This window comes from Triturus cristatus, chromosome 3_2, assembly GCF_964204655.1.
Source record: "Triturus cristatus chromosome 3_2, aTriCri1.1, whole genome shotgun sequence".
Taxonomy (NCBI): Eukaryota; Metazoa; Chordata; class Amphibia; order Caudata; family Salamandridae; genus Triturus; species Triturus cristatus.
In genome coordinates, this window is record NC_140584.1 from 301,451,952 (window position 1) to 301,471,876 (window position 19,925).

The 19,925-nt window shown below is 46.0% G+C and overlaps 1 protein-coding gene across 1 annotated transcript in view; it reads right to left on the reverse strand.

Annotated features, from left to right (window-relative positions):
- Positions 1-1,776: 1,776 nt before the first annotated feature.
- Positions 1,777-19,925, reverse strand: part of TMEM222 (transmembrane protein 222) — a 69,529-nt gene continuing 51,380 nt past the window's right edge. Inside the window, exons 3-6 of the mRNA XM_085647692.1 lie at positions 13,034-13,065; positions 12,338-12,434; positions 3,011-3,141; positions 1,777-2,571 (exon numbers count right to left, since the gene is read on the reverse strand). Of these exons, the coding sequence (XP_085503818.1) occupies positions 2,484-2,571; positions 3,011-3,141; positions 12,338-12,434; positions 13,034-13,065 (348 nt within the window). The 3' untranslated portion in view covers positions 1,777-2,483. The remainder of the gene's footprint in view (positions 2,572-3,010; positions 3,142-12,337; positions 12,435-13,033; positions 13,066-19,925) is intronic.

Genomic DNA, 19,925 nt, shown 5'->3' on the forward strand with positions numbered 1-19,925 from the left:
CTGAGAGAAACTCGCACTGCCTTCAGCTATAACCGAATTGTGCCAGCTATAAACACTTGGATGTGGCTCAATTCAAATTATGCACTTGATAAGAGTAATATGCTGCCTAAAACTCACTATTCAGAAATCACCGAGTGGTTTTACCTGCAAAGTTAAGGACATGACTAGAGGGCCCTGAAGGGAACTGTTTCAATGTCCATTGCTTATATCCTATCCTTACCAGAGGCGCAACTAGAGCCAAATTACGGGGGGGGGGGGGGGGGGGGGGCGGGGGGTGGGTTGACTGAATGTTTTAAGCCATAGGCAGAGTGGAACTGCAGGGGCTCTTAGAAGGGGTGAAACAACAGCGAGGCCTCATTAACATGCAAATGGTCTTTTAAAGACCTGTGAAGTGCTCGGGTGCGGCTGTGTGTGCGCCGGGAAGCTGTCTCATCCCGGGCGCCACACACGAAGGGGGGGGGGGGGGGGGGGGGGGAGGGGGGGTCTGAAGCCCTTTGAGTCCAATGGGTGTTGCGCGCCTGATCCTTACAAAACGTAAGCAGTATGGTTTAAAGACCACATCCATAAACACAGACCCATGGTACACATTGTGTTTTCCAATCCACCCATCAACCAGGTATTGCAGTACCTCCAGGAATGGTACACGTTCCCACCTGGGGACAACAATGCTGTTCAAAGACGAGAAAACAAAAGTAGCGCTTCACTGGCAAACTCTGTAAAGTGATGCTGATGTATTTGGATGTAAATAAAACCAATCTGGCCACTTTGCAACCCCTCTGTCTTGCTTTATTTTGTTGTGTATTTATTTTTCATATTTAAAACCTTCTATTTCCCTCCATCCCGCTGCACTTTGGAATAGAAAAATGTCAGAAAAAGGGCATTTTTCGCAAGAGTGTTTTTCTTTTTTGGATCCATTGCACAGGGCAGCAACTAAATGAAAGAAGGAAAGAGAGGTTGTGAACAGTTTCTTCAAGTCACGGTTGTCAGTAAGTGAGACGCAAGACAGAAAGAGGGAATAATAGGAAGAGAGGGGGGGGGGGGGGACAGCTGCCAGCACAAAAAAGAAGAGGACATTGCCCGAGTCCTATTCCTTCTCTGCCCGTCCCCGAACGTCCATGAAAGCAAGCCGAGCCTTATCTGAATGCCTTTGTCCGCCCCCAAAATTGTGCCGCCTGGGGTGGACCGCCCCCACCGCTCCACCCTAGCTACGCCACTGAATATCGGCCCAGCCCCAGTCAGTGCCTGAAAGGACTTTTTAATTTTAAACGTTGCCTGCCACTGCACTTTTTCACTGAAGGCAGATCTAAAGTGCAGTGGCAGACAACGCTAAAATCAAAAGGCCTTGCAAGCACTGAGTGCTTTTACCCCTCTTACGTCAGAGCTGCTCCGGGAGGCCCAAGTGAAGTCAGTGGAGTGGAAGATGATAGGAAGCGTGGTGCCAGCCTGGAAAAGGCATGTGGCGCGTTAGTAGGAGGAAAAACGTCACAGTCTTCAGCCCGACCCGCCCCAGCTAAGCTCACTACAGCCAATCAGAGCAGCTGGTTTGTGTGAAGGCAGGCAAGGGCTGTTTAGTTGTGGAAAAGGGCTGAAAGTTGTGAAAGAAAATGACGGGATACAAAATTAAATAGCAGCGCGAGGTACTCTCAGAGGGTCGGCGAGCTACTGGTAGCTCGCGATCGACCTGTTGAGAGACCCCTGTTTTAAAGATTTCAAAAAGAAAACTGGCAATAGGTTACTTTTAAGCTGTAAAACATATGGGCCAAACCTAAACAAGAATTACAATTTCAGTTGAGTCCTTTATTAGTGACCTCCTGTCTGTAAATTACATAGCAAAATAAAAAAAACTTGATGTGAAGTTAAATATTTCATTAGTCTCGTGCTGTCTGTTGACACAAGAAGTATCTAAAAGTTGAGGGCTGTCAACCACTCTGAAATCAGACTGGGCTGGCTGCATCCAAAAATCAACAAACATGAACTGGCAGCATTCAGACTCTAAATGACATCAACGGAGATCAGCAGCACCGAAAAAGGAACAGGACTAGCAGTACACAACACCTGAAGTACTGTCAGCACCCTAAAACATAACCAAAGTTCAATCGGACTAGCAGCACCCAGAAACCAGACTGGACTGACAGTACCCCAAACCGGACTGGCAAAATCACGCTTGATTACTAGAAATACACATAGAAGACACTTTGTGATGGCACTCAATGTTCTGAGAGGTGCTTCTTGGCCGTGCACCCAAGCCTCATGTTCCCTGCACCAGGATTGCTGGGTCCCGCATGGCGCTCTGTAATGACCAGTGAGGGGCCTGGATGGAAAAGCAGAGTCGATATTCCAGCCTGTGCGCAGGGAGATGAAAATGCAGAGCACGTACACAGGAGAAGCACAATATACATATGGAAGCGGTCCTTCTCGGTCTCAGCCATGTGCCCACAGGCTGTTTCAATCAGCTGCACTAGTAGGAACAAGTGCCTGTGCCATCACCGAAGATGAAGGGCCAGCCAAACCGTGATTCCGATGCCCAACACCAGGAGAAACGGAAGCCACGTCTTGAGGAAACCACCAAAGCTGAGGGAGAAACAGACAAGAGCTTCAGAAATTTTGGGGAAAACTACAACTGCAAAGCCACCCATAATTTCCCACTGCTCATCTCCACCTCAAGACCAATGGTTCTCGGGGCAGAGCACAGGAGACAGAACTAACTTCTACTGTAAGTCTCGAGCATGACAAGCCTTTTAGAATCACCATGTGCAAGCATATCATTTGACATTGGGAATCCTAAAGAAGCGGATTCTTAAATAGATTGTCAATGTCAGCAGATTGGCTATGCCGGGACAGCTGAGCAATTAATGCATGGTTTTGGGGCCAAAGCTCCCTCCTGCTGGAGCTGCAAGAAAGGGAAGACCGTTTTCATGTGAAAATGTTCTCCCTATAACTGGGGATGTCAGGGTCCTATTAAGGATTGGAATGTGGGACTTATAGCCAAATCCCAGTATGCACATCATACCTGATATACTTGCCGTGGAGAAGCATCAAGAAGCAAAGCTTTATCATATTCCAGGAGGAGCTGCCATTGTATTTCATAAGGTTCAGTGCCATGGCTACGTGAGAGTGGCAGTTGTCACAGCAAAGGTTGTGCTAGCCAGAGAGGGGAGAAAAAGTACAAATTACTCAAGAATTTGTCCCTTACTCTGCAATCCCCAAGCCCTCCTTTCCTCAAAGTTCACGGGGTATCTTGCTCAAGACCGAAGAACAGAATCAGTTCAGTTCATTTTGCTTTATTTCGATAACTGGTATCATAAAAGCATCAAGAAGCATTTTAACAACAAGTTACAAAAGTACAAAATGACAAGCGATACAGAGATAGACCGGAAAATGTGCACGGCCAGAGCGTAAAAGTACAGTGTTGCACCGCAAAAGATAAAACAGTTGTCAGAGACTACACAATAAAATATAATAAACATTCATTAGTAGAACTGTAGATAAATACAATACTAACAGTTAAAGAGTACAATCATAACAGTCCTATCTAATAAGGACATCACAAAAAAGCAGTGTGTGGAGACCGCCGTGCGAACCGAACAAATGAACAAGTTTGGGCCCTCTTTCGGGGAGGCAGGTGAGCTAATATAAAGTGCAAATGCATAAGGTGAAGCTTTAATAGTGGATTGAACATTCATCTTGAGCTAGAATGGTTTCTCCACAGCTCCTTAGATATGATGTTAGACCACCCCACGCAAGGTTTTTTGCCTAACTATTCAGGCGTGGCTGAGGAACTTAGCCACACCACATGCAAAGAGGGCTCTTGCATCAGACTTCAGAATGCGCAGAGCAACCTGGTGGTCGGTCGTGCCCAGTTGTCGGCAGATTGGTTTAAGCCATTTAGACCTTGCTTTTTTATACGCCGGATAAACAAACAGAACATGGGCAACACACTCCAGCAGGACACTGCAGCAGGGGCAATCTTCTGTTGTCTGTTTGGAAGGGTGCCACTTTGTAGTCAATGCGCAAACAGGAAGCGTACCTAACCTAAAATGAATATACAGCATCCTGTCTCTTGGTACCTGAATTATATCTAGATATGGCTCAAGGACTCTGCTTGTGGCAATAGAATTCTTCAGTTAGTCTGCCCACATTTGGATCTCTAACCATTCCCAGTACGATCGTTTCAGCTCCACTTTGCTAGGGGGATTTTGCCTATCCCAGGATTCTTTGAAACCCAGAGCTATCAATTTTTTCCTGACGCTTGATATCCATCTGATTATGTGGCTAAAGTCTAAGCTTATCACCTCAGTTAGTGCTTTGGCGTATTTGGAAAGTTCAGGGGTCCGCCTTATACGGGCCCAAAAAAGCAGTGGGCGCAACTTAGCAATATCTCTGTACGACCGCCTGCCCATGTCGAGCAATAAGGGTGTTAAAGGGACATTACGGGGCAGCATCACCAAATCCCTCAGAAACTTATGCTCAGATCTACAGATGTCATCCACATTATCAAACCCCCTAACTCGGCTCCTTAAAGGGCTGAGCTAACTGCTTAGCGTCAAACCGTGAGGCCTGGGCCAACTGGCCTACTTTGTGAGGAACGATTTTCTTTACCTAGTACCCCGACCACACGTTTATGGCTCATGAGCATCTTAGCTAAATGGGGCCTCTATGACATTTTATCGGAGAGTCGGATACCAAGGTAGTCAAAAGGTACTGACTCTCCAGAGGAGTCCCATCCGACGTAAGGTTGTTTCTAAATGGTTTGTGGGGGCTGAAAATGTCATGAACTTGTTTTTTGAGGTATTGATGACCAGCCCCCGAAAGTCACAAAATTATTGGAATCTATTCAGCAGTCTTAGTAACCCTTTTGAAGTTTTAGACACCAGCAGGGTGTCATCAGCAAACAGGAGAGTTGGTACCTTGTCACCCACCAGGGTTGGAGCGTCAGTTGGATCGTCTTGCAAAAAGCTGACCACCCCGTTCACATATAAGGAGAACAGGGTGGGTGCCATAACACAGCCCGGGCAGACTCCCCTGTTGACGGGGATCTGCTCTGTCAGCTGGCCTTGTGTCCCCATCTCACCTGTGCATAATTGCCCTCATGGAGCTGGACCAGCAGGTTAAGGATTAAGGGAGGGTCGCCCATATCTCCAAGTATCTGCCACAGCTTATTCCTGCGTACCAGGTCAAAGGCGGTCTTTGAATCGATAAATGCAAGATAAAGACTGCCCTTGCCGATTACCACGACTTTCCAATATATGAGAAGCAGCCTAAATACCTGGTCGACCGTTCCAGTGCTGGCCCTGAAGCCCGCTTGATATTGGGAAAGGACATCTTCGTCCTCTGCAGCAAGAATCTACCAAAAACCTTCTGCATTGCATCTATCAGACTGATTGGTCTGTAGTTTGAGGGGTCTTCTCTGGCACCCTTTTTGTAGATCGGGACCACCTCTGCGCCCTTCCAAGACTCTGGTACTGGGCAGCCACTGGCAATGGCATTGATAAGTATAAGAATATAACGTGCCCAATTTGTAGTGACTGCGGGAAATAAATCTCCAGGTAGACCGTCCGTCCAGCTGCTTTGGCAGGTACTATCTTCCTTAGCGCGGCTTCAATTTCAGCCAAAGAAAAAAGTTCACTAACATTGCCAATATCAGAGGAGTCTAAGGGGTCACATAGCCCCTCCAGATGTGTGGGCTCTGGTGCAGACTAAAGCTTCCCAAAATGATCATGCCAGTCCTGGCTTGAGATGTGATTGGGGAGTGAGCAAGAATCCTTCTTCCTGCCCAGGGTGACTAGGGTCCAGAATAGATTAGTGTCCTTAGCTAGGCTAGCATCCTTCAGTTCATGCCAGTGAGATTCATCCCACTTAATCTCTGCCTGGTGCAAAGCTGCTCTGAAATCCTTCCTAGCAGTCTTGATCACCGGGCAGTTCTTGTTTGGAATTGCTACAGCTAGGAACTGTCTTTTATGCCTACAGTCTTTCGTGTACCACGAGTGTGGCCCTTTAAGAGGCACTCTCGACTTGCTGCTCTTACCGGATGCTAGAAAATATGCACTCAGTTGTTCCATTGTGCGTGAGTGGATAATGGGGACGTCTAACAGCCCCCCTGAATCGTTGGCTGCAGCCTGATGCTCTGATGTGTTCGGGGTCAGGACTTACAGAATGCCAGCTATTTTTGATTTTTGCAATGAGACCTTACACCATTTAAAAAATATTTTACAGTTTGAAGGAACAACCTCTCTAGTAGAGGTTAGCGTTCAAGTGCTCTCGTGATGGCAAGGGACAGCCCACGGAGACTTCATATTAGCACAAAGAGGGTTGTGATCACTGTCGATGGTAGTACCCGCAAACATGTCGATCATATCTCCTCAGAGCCTTACATCTAGTAAGATGTGGTCAATGCGTGACGGGCAACTAACTCTTTTGTAGGTGTTTGCCCCCTGGCTATCTGATGGAGTTCTACCGTTAGTTGCCCTCAGACCAAACTCTGTAGTAAGTGCATTAAGTTGGATTGCTAGCTGTGTCCATCTTTTAACAGGGGGTAAATTTAGGGGGGGGGGGGAGGGGGAGAACAGCCCATTTCCTGTCGTCATCCTTGATCCCCAGCATATCCTCTGTGTCCAGGGGCTCAAAAGTGCAGCTGAAATCTCCTGCAACCACGACTCTAGAGTCAGGCGGGCAGCTAGCTAGCAATTTCTTCCAGAGTTGTGACAATGGGTGAAGGTCTGCCACCTTTGGTGTCCCTTATGTAGACATTGAACAAATCAAGAGTACACCCCCCCCCCCGATGGTCAGCCTCAAAATATCGGGGATTGAACTTGTTTGTAAGGTAGTTCGACAGCCCAGGGCAATATTCACCTAGAAGATCAGACCCCCTGATGGGCGCCCTCTCCCCATAGTGATTGCTGATGAATAGAAACAAGTGTAGCCTGATTTATACAATGGAACCACACTCCAGGTCTCCTGAAAGATGCAAATATCAAAACCCTCAATCAGTTCGTTCTAGTGGGGAATGACAGTTTGCTGCTTAGCCCTGCCACATTCCAAGAGATTATCTTCAGCTGATGGTATGAGGCTGAGTCAGGTACATTGTTTCTACTTGGAGTGTGTCGGCTAAGCGAGGCTGGGGCATAGGGCAATATCTGCGGGTCTACGGGTGTGAGGAATTTCGCATCCTGGGCCCTCTGAATATCAGTAGGGGGACTACTTTGACCCTTCGATCCCCCCCCCCCCCCCCCCCCCCCCCAAGCTGTCTGCCAGTGGCTCAGGGTCAGTGCGAGGGACCGAGATGCTATGGGAGTCATGCTTGATATTTAGAGGGATGAAATATGGTTACTGGTGCGGTTGACACATGCCCTGTAGTCAGTCAATGGCTTCCAGAGAGGTCCCTCCCACTGAGGTGGTGGATAATTGCATGGCGGGTGACCTACTCCCAGTAACAGGCGGAAACCAACTGAACTGTATAGATGAAGTGGCCGAGGGGCAGGTGCGATACTCCAGGTCAAGACGGTTTTCAGCCAGATCAGCCCTGGTCATAGTGAGCTCGATACAGTCCAATGATTGAGCGAGGGACGTACATCTCCGGGCCCTAGTGATGTCATCGCGTATCACTGAGCGGCAGCCCCTGATATGACGGATCCAGTGAGAGGCTTTATTGGTTAGGGAATCTTCATTTTAAAGCATGGGGCAGGAGGGGGGATAACTGGATGGTTCTGCTTCTGTTGGGTTTTCTCAAGGGGGCGCTGTGCCAGTGATGGGATGAAAGGTCTGACGTGGTTTATGGAGACCTGGGAATCAGCTAAGCTACAAAGATCTTTATGGGTACTGGTTTTAAGATTATTTGAATAATTGATCTTAAGGTTGATGGAGTATGCTTATCGGTTAGTATATTAGAAGGGGGCAAGAGGGACCCACAGCCTATTATACCCCTGTCCTTAGTTGTCGACACGCATGCCGTATGAGGTTGTGGACAAAAGTTCTAACAAAGGGTTTGCACGCTGCCGACATGGAGGGTCCTTTTGAAGTATGGATTTGACCAGAGTAGTGAGTTCTTCAATCATGGACCTCATGGTTCCTATCTCGGACCTGAACATATTAATAAGCTGGGGTGTCTCCTGTGATGCGGAGTTGTGCTCTTCATTAGGCCCGGTTGTGGGCATACAGGGTAACTGGGGCGTGTCTTCCCTTTGGTTATCAGGCAAGTCCGCCAGTGGTGACAACCGGTTTGCACAGGGGATAGGAGGGCCGGACTGGCACTCATCAGTGCAAGTAGGGGAGGTTAGGGAATGGGTGTCCCTCACCTGTACTGCCAATGGCTCTAAAGATGTATCTTTACTAAGTGTAGAGGCCCCCTTTTGGGGGGGCTTATGGAACATTGCTGGAATGGTGGTTGTGCGGGGTGGGCTGATGACTTTAGGAGGGGACTGGCCGTTGGTATGGGGCATTATTGTTTCGGCTTCTAATATGCCTTCGCATTCACAAATGAGGTTATCTATTCTATCCAACACGCAGTTACTGCCTGAGTGTTTGTGTGATTTCCTTGCCTTTTTCCCCTTACCAGCCCCACCATTGGCACCGTTTCCTCCTCCCGTTCCCTCCATAGTTTTCCTTTTACCCATAATTTAGCCTGAGAAAAGTGTTTTTAACTAGAAACTGGCAGTAACCCACAAAGTGGCTAGAGCTCAAGGCGCTGTCAAATGTTGGAGCCACGCTGTCTGTTTGCGAGAATTTTTGCATACATTTTCGTGTCACTATTAATCAGCGTAATAGGTCTGTATGACCCGGGTTCATTTACAGGTTTACCTTTTTTCAATAATACCACGATATTAGCTGAATTCCAGGTTTCGGACGGTACCTCACCGGCTTGGACACTGCAAAAGATCTCGATCATCATAGCCATTAGTTAAGCCCTAAATCTTTTATACAATTCCCCTGGTATAAAGTCCGTCCCTACAGCTTTACCCCATGGCAGGGACTCAATCGCCACTCTCACTTCCTCAAGTTTGATTGGTGACTCTAACATATCTTTCTCCCCAAGGGAGAGCTGTTCCGGCTTTATTTCGTTAAGGTATTCCTCAATCTCGTCCTCTACCCCCCGAATATCCTCTGTATATAATTCTTGATAACATTTCTAAAACGTCGATAAAATAGCTTCAGGGTCGTTAACCGGGCCAGCGTCGGGATCAATAATTTCTGTGATACGAGTTTGGACTTCTTTTTCTCTGGACCGGACTGCAAGCATATGACCCACCCTTTCATTGCTATCATAGAGCCTGCTCTGCCAGGCCATATATCTACCGGCTGATTTCTTAAGTGAAATTTCTGTGATTGCGGACCTGGCAAATAATATCCTTGCTTGAGCAATCCCTGGGTCACCACCCTCAGAGAGAACCTTTATCAGGTGGGCTTCGCCTTTTCTAGTACGTCATACAGTATATTTAACTTATTCCTCTCCTCCTTTTGTGTCTCCCATCCATACTTAGAAGTCTCTCCCCTAATGCCCGCCTTTAGGGTGTCCCAAACAATTTGTATATTAGTACTACCCAGATTTTCGCCAATGAACCTAGGGATCCATCTCTCAATATGTTGTATATAGCCGCAATCACTTAAAGCTCTATTGAATGTCCAACGAGCTACTTGTGGTTTTTTCTGAATATTGATTTCGAGAACCAAAGGATTGTGATCTGACATGACTCAGGGATATTTAGTTATTTTACTACCATGTGCCAGTTCCTGTGATACAAAAAAATAATCTAATCTAACATGAGTTTTAGGAGGGCGGAGAAATACGTATATCCCGGATCATTCTTATCTTGTTTTGCCCAGATATCTAGCAACCCATGCAATACTCTTAGTTGAAGCAGAGATTTAAATACTTTAGGCTTCCGCCCTTGATATATTATCCCAGGATAATTGGAAATCGAACAGCTCATATTTATATTAAAGTCCCCGCAGATAATAAAAGGATGGGGCCACCCCACTAATTCGATATTCAGCCAATCAAACAGTGCTGGATCATCTAACACTGATCCATAGACCGAGCAAAGTGTAACCAAACTATTGCCTACACAACACTGTATAATTACCCATCTTCCTATTTTATCCGCAGTGCACCATGAAAAACTAGCCAGGCCCCTCCGGGCGAATATTGCCACCCCTTTAGTCCTTGTATCCTGCCTAGTCGAAGAAATCAGTTGATACCCATCCAATTCCATGACCTTCCTTCTGCAAGCCTCAATATGCGTTTCTTGAAGGCAAATGATATCCGCCCTCATATGTCCTGCTCTAAATGTGAAGGCAGACAGGGGTTTTGTAAATAAGTGAGAATGATATGGCAATTTAGGCCTGGGACCATCTCAGTGACAAAGCTTAGTTCATTTTGAAATATTTATTATGAATTTTATATATCGCTGGCTAGACCCAGAGGTATCAGAGCGCTTTACATAAGGCAGAGCAAGCTGCAAGTTACGAGTATTAAATAGGTTACATAATGACAAAAGTACAGTCAAGGTGCAGTAAATAAAAGACAGTTGCACGGAAATTAACAAGGTTAGTGGGAAAATCAAAAGGGAGGAGAGAAGGTAGGGGGGACAAAAGTAGTGATATGAGAGAGGGAGAGGGGATAAGAGGGGATGGAAAAACAGCAGACCAAAGAGGGAGAAGCGTTTGAGGATCGTCAGGGGGGGGGGGGGGGGTGGGGACGAGGGGAAAGAGCTAGGAGAGGACATAGGATCGACAAGATGGCGGGTCCGGAGGAATCGGCGAAGATCAGCGGCAAAATGGCAGGCAGGGCAGACGACAAAAAGTCATTAAGTCCAAGGATGTGACCTAGGGCACATGAATTAAAGTGCAAAAGAGAAGTCAAAGGGGGGTACGCGGTTCAAAAGTCAAAGGTAGGGAGAAGAGGCGTGCAGGCTCGGACCTCTGGGGCATCGGTGTAGGCAATCTACCGGTCATGGTCCCGCACCCCCATACCTGGAAAAGGTTTCTTGGGTCTTAGAAGTCGGGGACGAGGCGGAGCATATCCAGGTAGACAGCCAGCATGGGGAGGCAGCGAGGACTGGCAGGCAGGCAGCCGATGGAGACAACGCTGCGCCATGGCTGGCCCCGTTATTCATCAGCGACCACTTATTCTGAGGCAGTGAGCAGAGGGAGAGAACAGCAACAGCAGCGGGATGAGAAAAGTCTTTCCCCGCTGTCCAGCTGAGTAGGTGGCGGCCGCGGTAGAACCCAGGCCGGATTCCTCGATAGCCGAACCAAGTGGCTTCTCTGGGTATCAGCCAAGACGTCTCGATGTCCCGGGAAGAGTGGAAATCACTCCTTAGAGCAATCCAACACCATCCGGAGCCATCCGAAGGAGCCAGAACTGCGCCAAGGCTGGATAATCACCAGGTGGACGGTAAGCTCAGAGTGAGGCGGACGAGTCGGAAAGAGAGGCATCAGTGGTAAGGTAATCCATGCTCCGATGTCCGGCTGGGTAGGAGACGGCCTAGTGAGAAACCCAGGCCAGACTCCCCTATAGCCGAACCAAGCGGCTCCACCGGGCATCGGCCAAGGCTTCTCTGTGTCCGCTGTCCGGATATCGGAGAAAAATCCAGGGAAAAAGGGGTTTTAAGGGGTTTTAGGTCCAGAGCGGCAAACACTGACCGGCAGCTCCCGGCCGGAGCTCCTCACCGGGTGGCCATCTTGGCAATGATATGAAATATCTAGACAGTATATTGCACTTTACAATCTGGTCACCTAAAGTGCTGACAAAAATCCTGTATGATGAAGAGAGACTGAAAGAACTACAGACCACACAGAGGAAACAATGGCAAAGTTAATCACAAGAAGAAAGGCACCCAGGAGAGATCTAGTAATATGTTAGGTGAACAAAGGCCCCAATATACAAATAGCAAAGGAAGACTGAGAATTATTACGATCTCTGAAGGACAGAGCCACAGAGATGCCGAAATAGGAGAAGGTTACAAGGACTCACATAGATAGTAGCACAGGACACACACACACATCATAGAGAAGAAGGTGGTAGCATACTTGCTGGACAGAAGTATAGATACGCAACTGTGTGACAGCTCAGTTAGCCCAAGGACTTAAGGCTAGTGGGTTACAGATGCACAAACACAGAACAGAGAAGAGAGGGTAACACAAACTCGAAATGATAGAGAGTTAAAGGAACAAGAACTCCCCCAGATGGACAGAATGGACACAGCAGAACACAGAAAAGATCAGCCCAAATGTAAGAAGATTTCTGCACACACAGACATTGGATCGGGAATTTTGGTAAAAATCTAGAAATGGATGTGTTTAAGGTTCAAGTACAGACAGTATGACAGGTTAGAGCCCTTACCATCCTGTGCTTGTATTCCTCGGATGCTTCATTGACAGCGGTGTCCCAGGCGTTGGGGCCGCTAGCATACACCTTGTTTGGATCCAGTTTCCAGTACCTTTAAGTGAAATAAAAAAATTGGTTATACAAGATGTAGGCTCACTGTTTGACTGGAAAGCAAAAGAACAGTACAAGATGCAGGAATCGTTCAACTTCTATATTTCTACTGGAGTGCTGCCTAAGTAAGACATACAGACTAAGGGGAAGCACATCCACAAATGGAGGGAACGCGAGAGGCAGAAAGTGAGGGGGGAAAGATCGAGATAGAGGGATAAAAAGAGGTGGACAGATGGAAAAAGAGGAAACTGGAGGGAGCAGGCATGGAGAAGCACACAAAGGCCATGTCTGATAGTGCTAATTAAATAAAGGTCTCTACGAGCAAAGCCTGCTGAACATTGCAGATAGATTACACTGCTGCTCTCAAAAGCCCCAGTTCATCTCAGTTTATCCAGGCCATCTATCCAATCCTTCCTCATTTGGATGCGCAGTTTCTAATGTTCAAGCAGCACAAACCAGTGGATTAGAAGAAGCCAACATTGTTTTCTTCCTAACCAGGGGCAGCAGCACTCATTTCGAACAGATTCCCTCACACAAAAAAGGCCCTCAAGCCCCCTATAAAATAAATTAATAAATGTAAAAAAATAAAAAACAACTTACTTTACTGGTTTTCCAAAAGCCATATTATCTTCCTACAAAATGAAGACTGTGTGTTACTACAAATGAACAATAATAACCGTAGGATCACAGCATTTCCATGAGATAAGCAACTTCTTCAATCAAATGTCATAAATGGGATGGGCATGCCATAGAGTGTGTCCGTCAAGTGTGTCAGCACCCCATTAAGTAGCTCTTGGACTTCACAATCTGTACTTTTTAAGGAAAGTAGTTTAGTTCCTGGCAGACACCTGTTCACTCACTAAAGCTGGCCCTACTCCGGGATTTATACCCAAAGACTTACGGAAGTGGTGGAAGAAGCGGCTACGGTAAAGCCCACCTGAACTGCTCCCCTCAGTGTGTTGGGGAGCATTCCGCTTTTTAAGATTACCCTTTAACAACGTGTCAGGTTTACAACATTATTTACCAACTGATAATTCAAACACCATATTTCACTCTCTAATCCCTTTTTTCCCTGTCACCCAGGAACTCTGTGCCTTGTTACTCAGCTCATGCCCACTGCTATCATCCCTACTATCATAGTCCCCACAGTACTTTGATCGACTGCTGTCGACCCTATCGTGTCCAGATGAGGTCTCCCTCCCCTGCCACCAGCTTCTGCTGTTTCCCATCTCCTTACCACTTTGCTGACTTTTGTAATCCGTATCATAAGTGTCTTGCATTGCCTGTTGTCCGCTCCCCACCACATTTACTTCCAACCCACTCTCCTGTCTCTGCTTCTTCCAACACTTATCCCTGGCTTCGACTCCTAGTTGCCTGTCACAGTCTTAGAAAACTCCTATTCACATCTCATCTATGTACTGTCTTAGACTCATCCTCCCATGAAGTTCCTGCCTCCACTAGGTCTCCTCTTCCATCTCTCCTGTGCCTGCTTTTTCTTGCCTCTCTGAACCCACCTTCTGCTGCCTCACCTCTCCTGATGCCACGCCATCTCACTGTGTCGCTGTCTCCGCTTTCCTGCTTCACATCTTGTTCTCACTCTTTCCCCCACATTTTGACTTTGTCCTCTGCTGTCCTCACCAACCACCATCTCCCCCTTCCATGCTTATAGCCTCTCCTGTTCCCATACTTCCTCTATTGTCCCACTTCAAACCACTACTGTTTTTGCCTCAGCCACTGATTCATTTGTTAAAGAATAAGTCCCGGGGAGCAAGGTTTTGGCCAGAAGCCTTAAGCTGGCACTATCAAATGTAAATGATCACGGCTACATAGTCTAGATTCCACCTCAAGCCTCTTTTAAATACCACCAGACACACACTGCAACGGTATCTCACTCTTTCACATTGTTTTTAATTCCTGCTTTTTAGTGCTTTGTCCATTCCTCATCTTTGCCCCTTTTATGCTTTTCTCTCTCTTGCTCTGGATCAAAGTTTGAGGAGGAAAAATAAGTACCATTCTCAGATTTTGAGAAGCAAATAAACAGGACAGGCCAGACATAAAAGTAGGACTGAAGCCTTTAATCTTACCTCTGTGTCTGGCGTGTATATGTATGTATATAAACATATACCAGCCAGACACAGAGGTAAGATTAAAGGCTTCAACCTTTAACTACGTTTTCCCCCCATACACACACATATATATATATATATATATATATATATACATATATATGTACACATACATATATATATACACACACACACACATATATGAAAAAACAAGATTAAAAAGTAGTTAAAGTTACGAAAATTGTATTTTTTTATACAAACTAAATGCACACCAGACAAAACAAATTCTAAAGTTGGAGTTATACCTTAAATTTATATTTTACACACCACCTTTAGATGATTATAACTTTATTTCTTCCTTCAAAACAAAGCAAACTTGAAGTACACAAACATTAGAACTTGTACAGTTACAGTTATACCTTAAATTAAAATGTAACCACAACCTTCACGTTATTTTAATTAGCACACCGTCATACACAATGTACTCACAAGCCACACAACTATAACTTGTTGTTAAAATGGGATTTTTAGTAGGCTAGGGCGTGGGCCAAAGCCAGGCAAAAATCGCCACTCTAGTCAGGATAAGGGAGTCCAAAATAACTCCTGCTCACCCCCTTGGTAGCTTGGCACGGGCAGCCAGGCTTATCTTAGAGGCAGTGTGTAAAGCATTTGCACATAACCGACAGTAATACAGTGTACGCACTACAAAAGGACACCACACCAGTTTAGAAAAATAACCAATATTTTTATATAATTAAAACAAGACCAAAAACGATAAAAATCCACAATACTATACTTAGACGTTCACAGTTCAAAACTAGGTTGATTGAAAGGAGTTCCTTCTGTGGATAGCTCCGTCCGGGCTTCCACGGCGTTGTGGACACACAAATCCAAAAACAGTTCTGGCTGGCCGCGGGGTCGCGGGCCAGCTACGGTGTCGGGAAGACCCGCAAACAGTATCTTTCAGAGATGCAGAGCGATGGGGCCCTTGAAGTCACTCGCGTTGCAGATCGAGCTTCTTTCTGATGGGATCAGAAGCCCTGGCGCCAATAGGCGTCGGGTGCTGCGGTGCGAAGGGCAGCGGTGCGGCGTGCGGTGCCCCCAGGTCGCGTTGCGAGCAGCGGCTCAGTGGCAGCGTCAGATCGCGTCGTCGGTGAGACCAGGGTCACGGTGTGAGATGGAGGCGGAGCGCGGCACGGTGCTAGCAGGTCACGGTGCAAGCAGCGTCGTTGCTGAAGCGATGTCGTCGGCTGACGAGCAGCAGTCGTTGGCACCGGCGTCGGTGAGCCAAGGCTGCGGTGTGGAATGAGGGCGTTGCGTTGTTTAACTTACAAGCGGTGCCCCCGAACCACGGTGCAAGCAGCAGCATCGATCTTGGCGGGAAGTGGCGGCGTCAGGAAGGCCACGGCGTCATTGTGTTGAGAGGCGGTGCAGAGTGCGGTGCGAGCAGCGGCTCGGTGATGGCCTCAGCGTAGTCATCGGTGAGACCTGGGTGGCGGTGCCCTCTGCGGTGCCTTCAGGACACGGGGTTGGCAGGGTCGTCGTAGGCGTCGTCGAGGTGGTGGTCTTCGGGTTGCAGTACGAAACACACAGTCCCAGGAGCTGCGGGTCGAAGAACCTGGAGTCTTTGATGTTCCTGAGACTCTGTGAACAGGGGGCAAGCTCTACTTCGAGCCCTTGGAGAGTCTCACCAATTTGGTTGCAGAAAGTCCAGTCCAGGCCTTTCACTGTCCAAGACAGAAGCAGCCACTGCAGGTCGGCACAGCAAGGCACGCAGCAAAGCAGTCATTCCTTCTTGCAGCTTCTCTGGCCCTTCTTCCTGGCAGTCTTCTTGATCCACATGAGTTCTAAAGGTCAGGGGTCTGGGCCCCAGTATTTGTACACAAAAATCCTTTGATCTTCGAGGCAGAGGGTGTCTGTGCCCGGCCAGAACCAGTTCGGCCTTCTCTGGTGTGAATTCCTGGCAGGAGGTGGAGACTGCTTTGTCAGAGGCAGACCAGGCCCTTTGAGGTGCAAGGAAATCTCCTTTGTCTTCCCCCATCGCAGCCCAGGTATATTTAGCCCCTTCCTGACCTACCTAGATTATCAGGAGCCACCCTGCTTCCTAGCCATCTGTCGTCCAAAACACAGACAGGCAATCCACATTCCAGCAGAGGCACAATGGATGACCGAGCAAAATAATACCCACTTTCTAAAAGTGGCCTTTGTGAACTCGGAATGAAAAGGGCACCCCCGCTAAAGGCTGCGTCTTTAGACGCTGAGTTCAGGCATACCAATCTTCATTCACTTATACCTTTTTCGGGCTACGTGCGTGGGTGGCACAATCCGTGCTATAGGCCCACGAGTAGCGGTTGACTCACAAGCCCTGGCACCCGCAGTGCCCTTTACTGGGGACTGACAAGTAAATCAAACATCCAATCATAACACAATTCACCACAGGAGCACCAGCACATTACCACTGATCAGCAGTGCGAACAGCGCGCAGAAACGTTACACCAGCAAAAACAGACTCAAAACCGGGAGGGCAGAAAGTAAAAACTCAGGGGAAACACGCCAAGTCTAACACTTGTTAGAACGTTGAGTGGCGTACAGTGAAGTTTCAGATTGGAATAGTGTAGAGTGTAGTGTTGTTGAGTGGAATAGCCTACAGAAGAATAGCATAGAGGGGAGTGGTGTGCAGTAGTCTGCAGAGTTGTAAAATGGAGTGGCCTAGAGTGTAATAGCGTAGAGTGGACTGGCATAGAGTGGCGTAAAGGGGTGTGCGGTATAGTGGAGTGACGTAGAGTGTAATAGCGTAGAGTGGACTGGCATAGAGTGAAGTGCATTGAGCGGAGTGTGGTAATTGAAACAGACATAGCGTGAGTGTGTGTGAACGGATGTAGATTTAATGTGGTAGAAATATAGATTATAAGGTGTAAATGGTAATTTTTGTTAGCAGGTGTAAATAGATTCAGTAGTATTAAAGTTATAAGTGCTAAGCCATTTAAATATAGTGCCGCAGTATAGCGCTGTACATACCGATGGAAAGGCAGTATGTGATTGGCTAATGTCGGTCTTTAGAAAACGTAAAAAGCAGACATGTAGTTTTCAGCACACTTTCCCTTCGTTCAGGGTGAGGGCCTTAGATTTAGGTAAATCGTAGGTATTATTGTTGTTCCCCATCTACAACCACTTTATTATAGTGGTAAAACGTAAAGAAACGCATTAATATTTTTCAATATATTTTTACAGCATTTTACAGAAAACCGTGCCTTTTTCAAAAACAAAAAAATCAAGTAGCACAGTCATTTCTAAGTATTACCGCGGGGTACTATGTACATGTATGTTTGCAAAGAATTAAATACATAAACAAATTAAATACACTGTACTACACTACATTTGCAAAGTATAGTGTAGTAAAGTGTATTTAAAATTTTTCAACATATGCATTTTTATTTTTTTAAAGTACCGTGGTAATTCCTAGGAAGTTTTGCGGAACTCCTCAATTTAAAAAAATATATATATATTCTGAATATACAGAACCTTGTAAATAATTTTCCATACCTTTCACCACTTTAATAAAGTAATAGATTGGGGAACATTTTAAACCTAATACTTACCTATATCTAAGGTCATATCCCAGAACACGGTCAAAGTGTGCTTCAACAACATGGCTACCACTCTGTAATATACATATATAAAGACAAATATCTATATTCTTGTAAATGTGTGCATAATTACCCAGTGGCAGCCACCACGGGGTAGTTATGGTTAGGACCACATTTCCACAGGAAATCGAGTTTTTGGTTTGTTAATAACTTAAGCACTGTTTGACAAATATTTATGAAACTTTCCAAAAAAACTCCCATCCATGGACAGGGTCACAAAATGCATTTTCCCCATGCAATACAAAAAAGCTGAATGGAATGATATCAAATTTGGCAGAAAGCTAGATCTTGGTGTAAATCAGAGTAGCAGTTTTTGAGAAATTACAGTTCAAATTCTATCTATATATCATGCCAAGAAGGATCTGCAGAGCCAACAGATCTAAAAAGATTACATCTCAGTCCCTGTAGTCAAAAAAGTAATCTAAACAAGCACTAGCATAGCCAATAGGTCTCGCCTTTGGGAGTTTATAAGTATTTAGCCATCCAGCATATTATTTAGGGTGCTACATCTACTGTTCTTTAAAACGTGGAAGCTTTGACATTAATAGGCATATTAAAGCACTGCATTGAGAAGTTCTTTAATACGCCATAATGTTTTAGTGAAATAAATAATTTGGCCGATAACACAATTTCAGAGAGGAAGGCAGAATGCATCCGTGTTTTCTGGTTTCACTTTGTACAAATCAGCCAATAAATGGGCATCAATGCGTCTTTCCTTGCGCTGAGGTTTTTTCGTAGGGCACTTTTCAAAAAACAGCGAATACTCGACCGGAAGGTTATTGGAGCACTTTACATGAACAACAGTTACTTTATACAAGGTCACATGCAACCAATGCAGACCATGGTGTGCTATGGGAGCACTGACTCTGGTCTGTGCTGTTGCATATCAGTGCCTGCTGTTGTGGAGCATGTTTTGTGCTGCACTGGTCATGATGCCAGTGGTGTAGCAAGTGCACATTGAGTTCTAAAGAAAGCAATGAAAATGGGACCGTATGGTCTTGTTTTGAGCACACACAAAAAATAACCACGGAGTATGGTGTAGCGGGTCCCCCAAACGTCTGAGCCTGGAGCCGCTACAACTGCTGCACTTTAGTGTGTGTTATGGTGGAAGGACACCGGCCAAGGTGTTGGAGGGCTGACTGTCGCAGACGCACAGAGCGTTTGCTGGCTGATGTAATGTAAAAAAAAGATGTTTCCAATGTTAGCACTTACAACTGCCATACAGGCAAGTTGGATGTCTCTAACACAAAGCAATTTCTGGAATGTATTCATCTACATAGGCTTTGCTTGTTCTCCCATTCACTCTTTACAGTGTTGGCAATGGCATTTAAGAAAATGATTTTTTTTCTTTCGTTGCTGCCACTCACCATGACCAATCATTTGCCACTAATAGCCTGTTATAGAGCTTCTGTTTTAACTGTCCCTGATTTCACAACACCAGCATATCTTATTCCGGCAACGTTTCAATGCTTTGATGAAGAGATGCCAACTAAACAAGCCGCACATACAGCGTTGTTTTAACAGCACAATCAATTTACAATCAATCCAAAATACTTTAGAGAATCAAGTCCATTAAAGTGCCAAGTGCCATAAAAAGATTAAAAGAAGAAGCAGTACGTAATTTTAGCCATGTTATGTTAAAAATAAATTGGCGAAAAAATGATGTTTTAGAGCGCGATTTGATTAAAAAACCTGCAACGCCTCTTGCGGTAAACACAACATGATAGTCAATGCGCTTTTCTAATTACAGCCATATAATTTAAGCAAATCATTAATAAA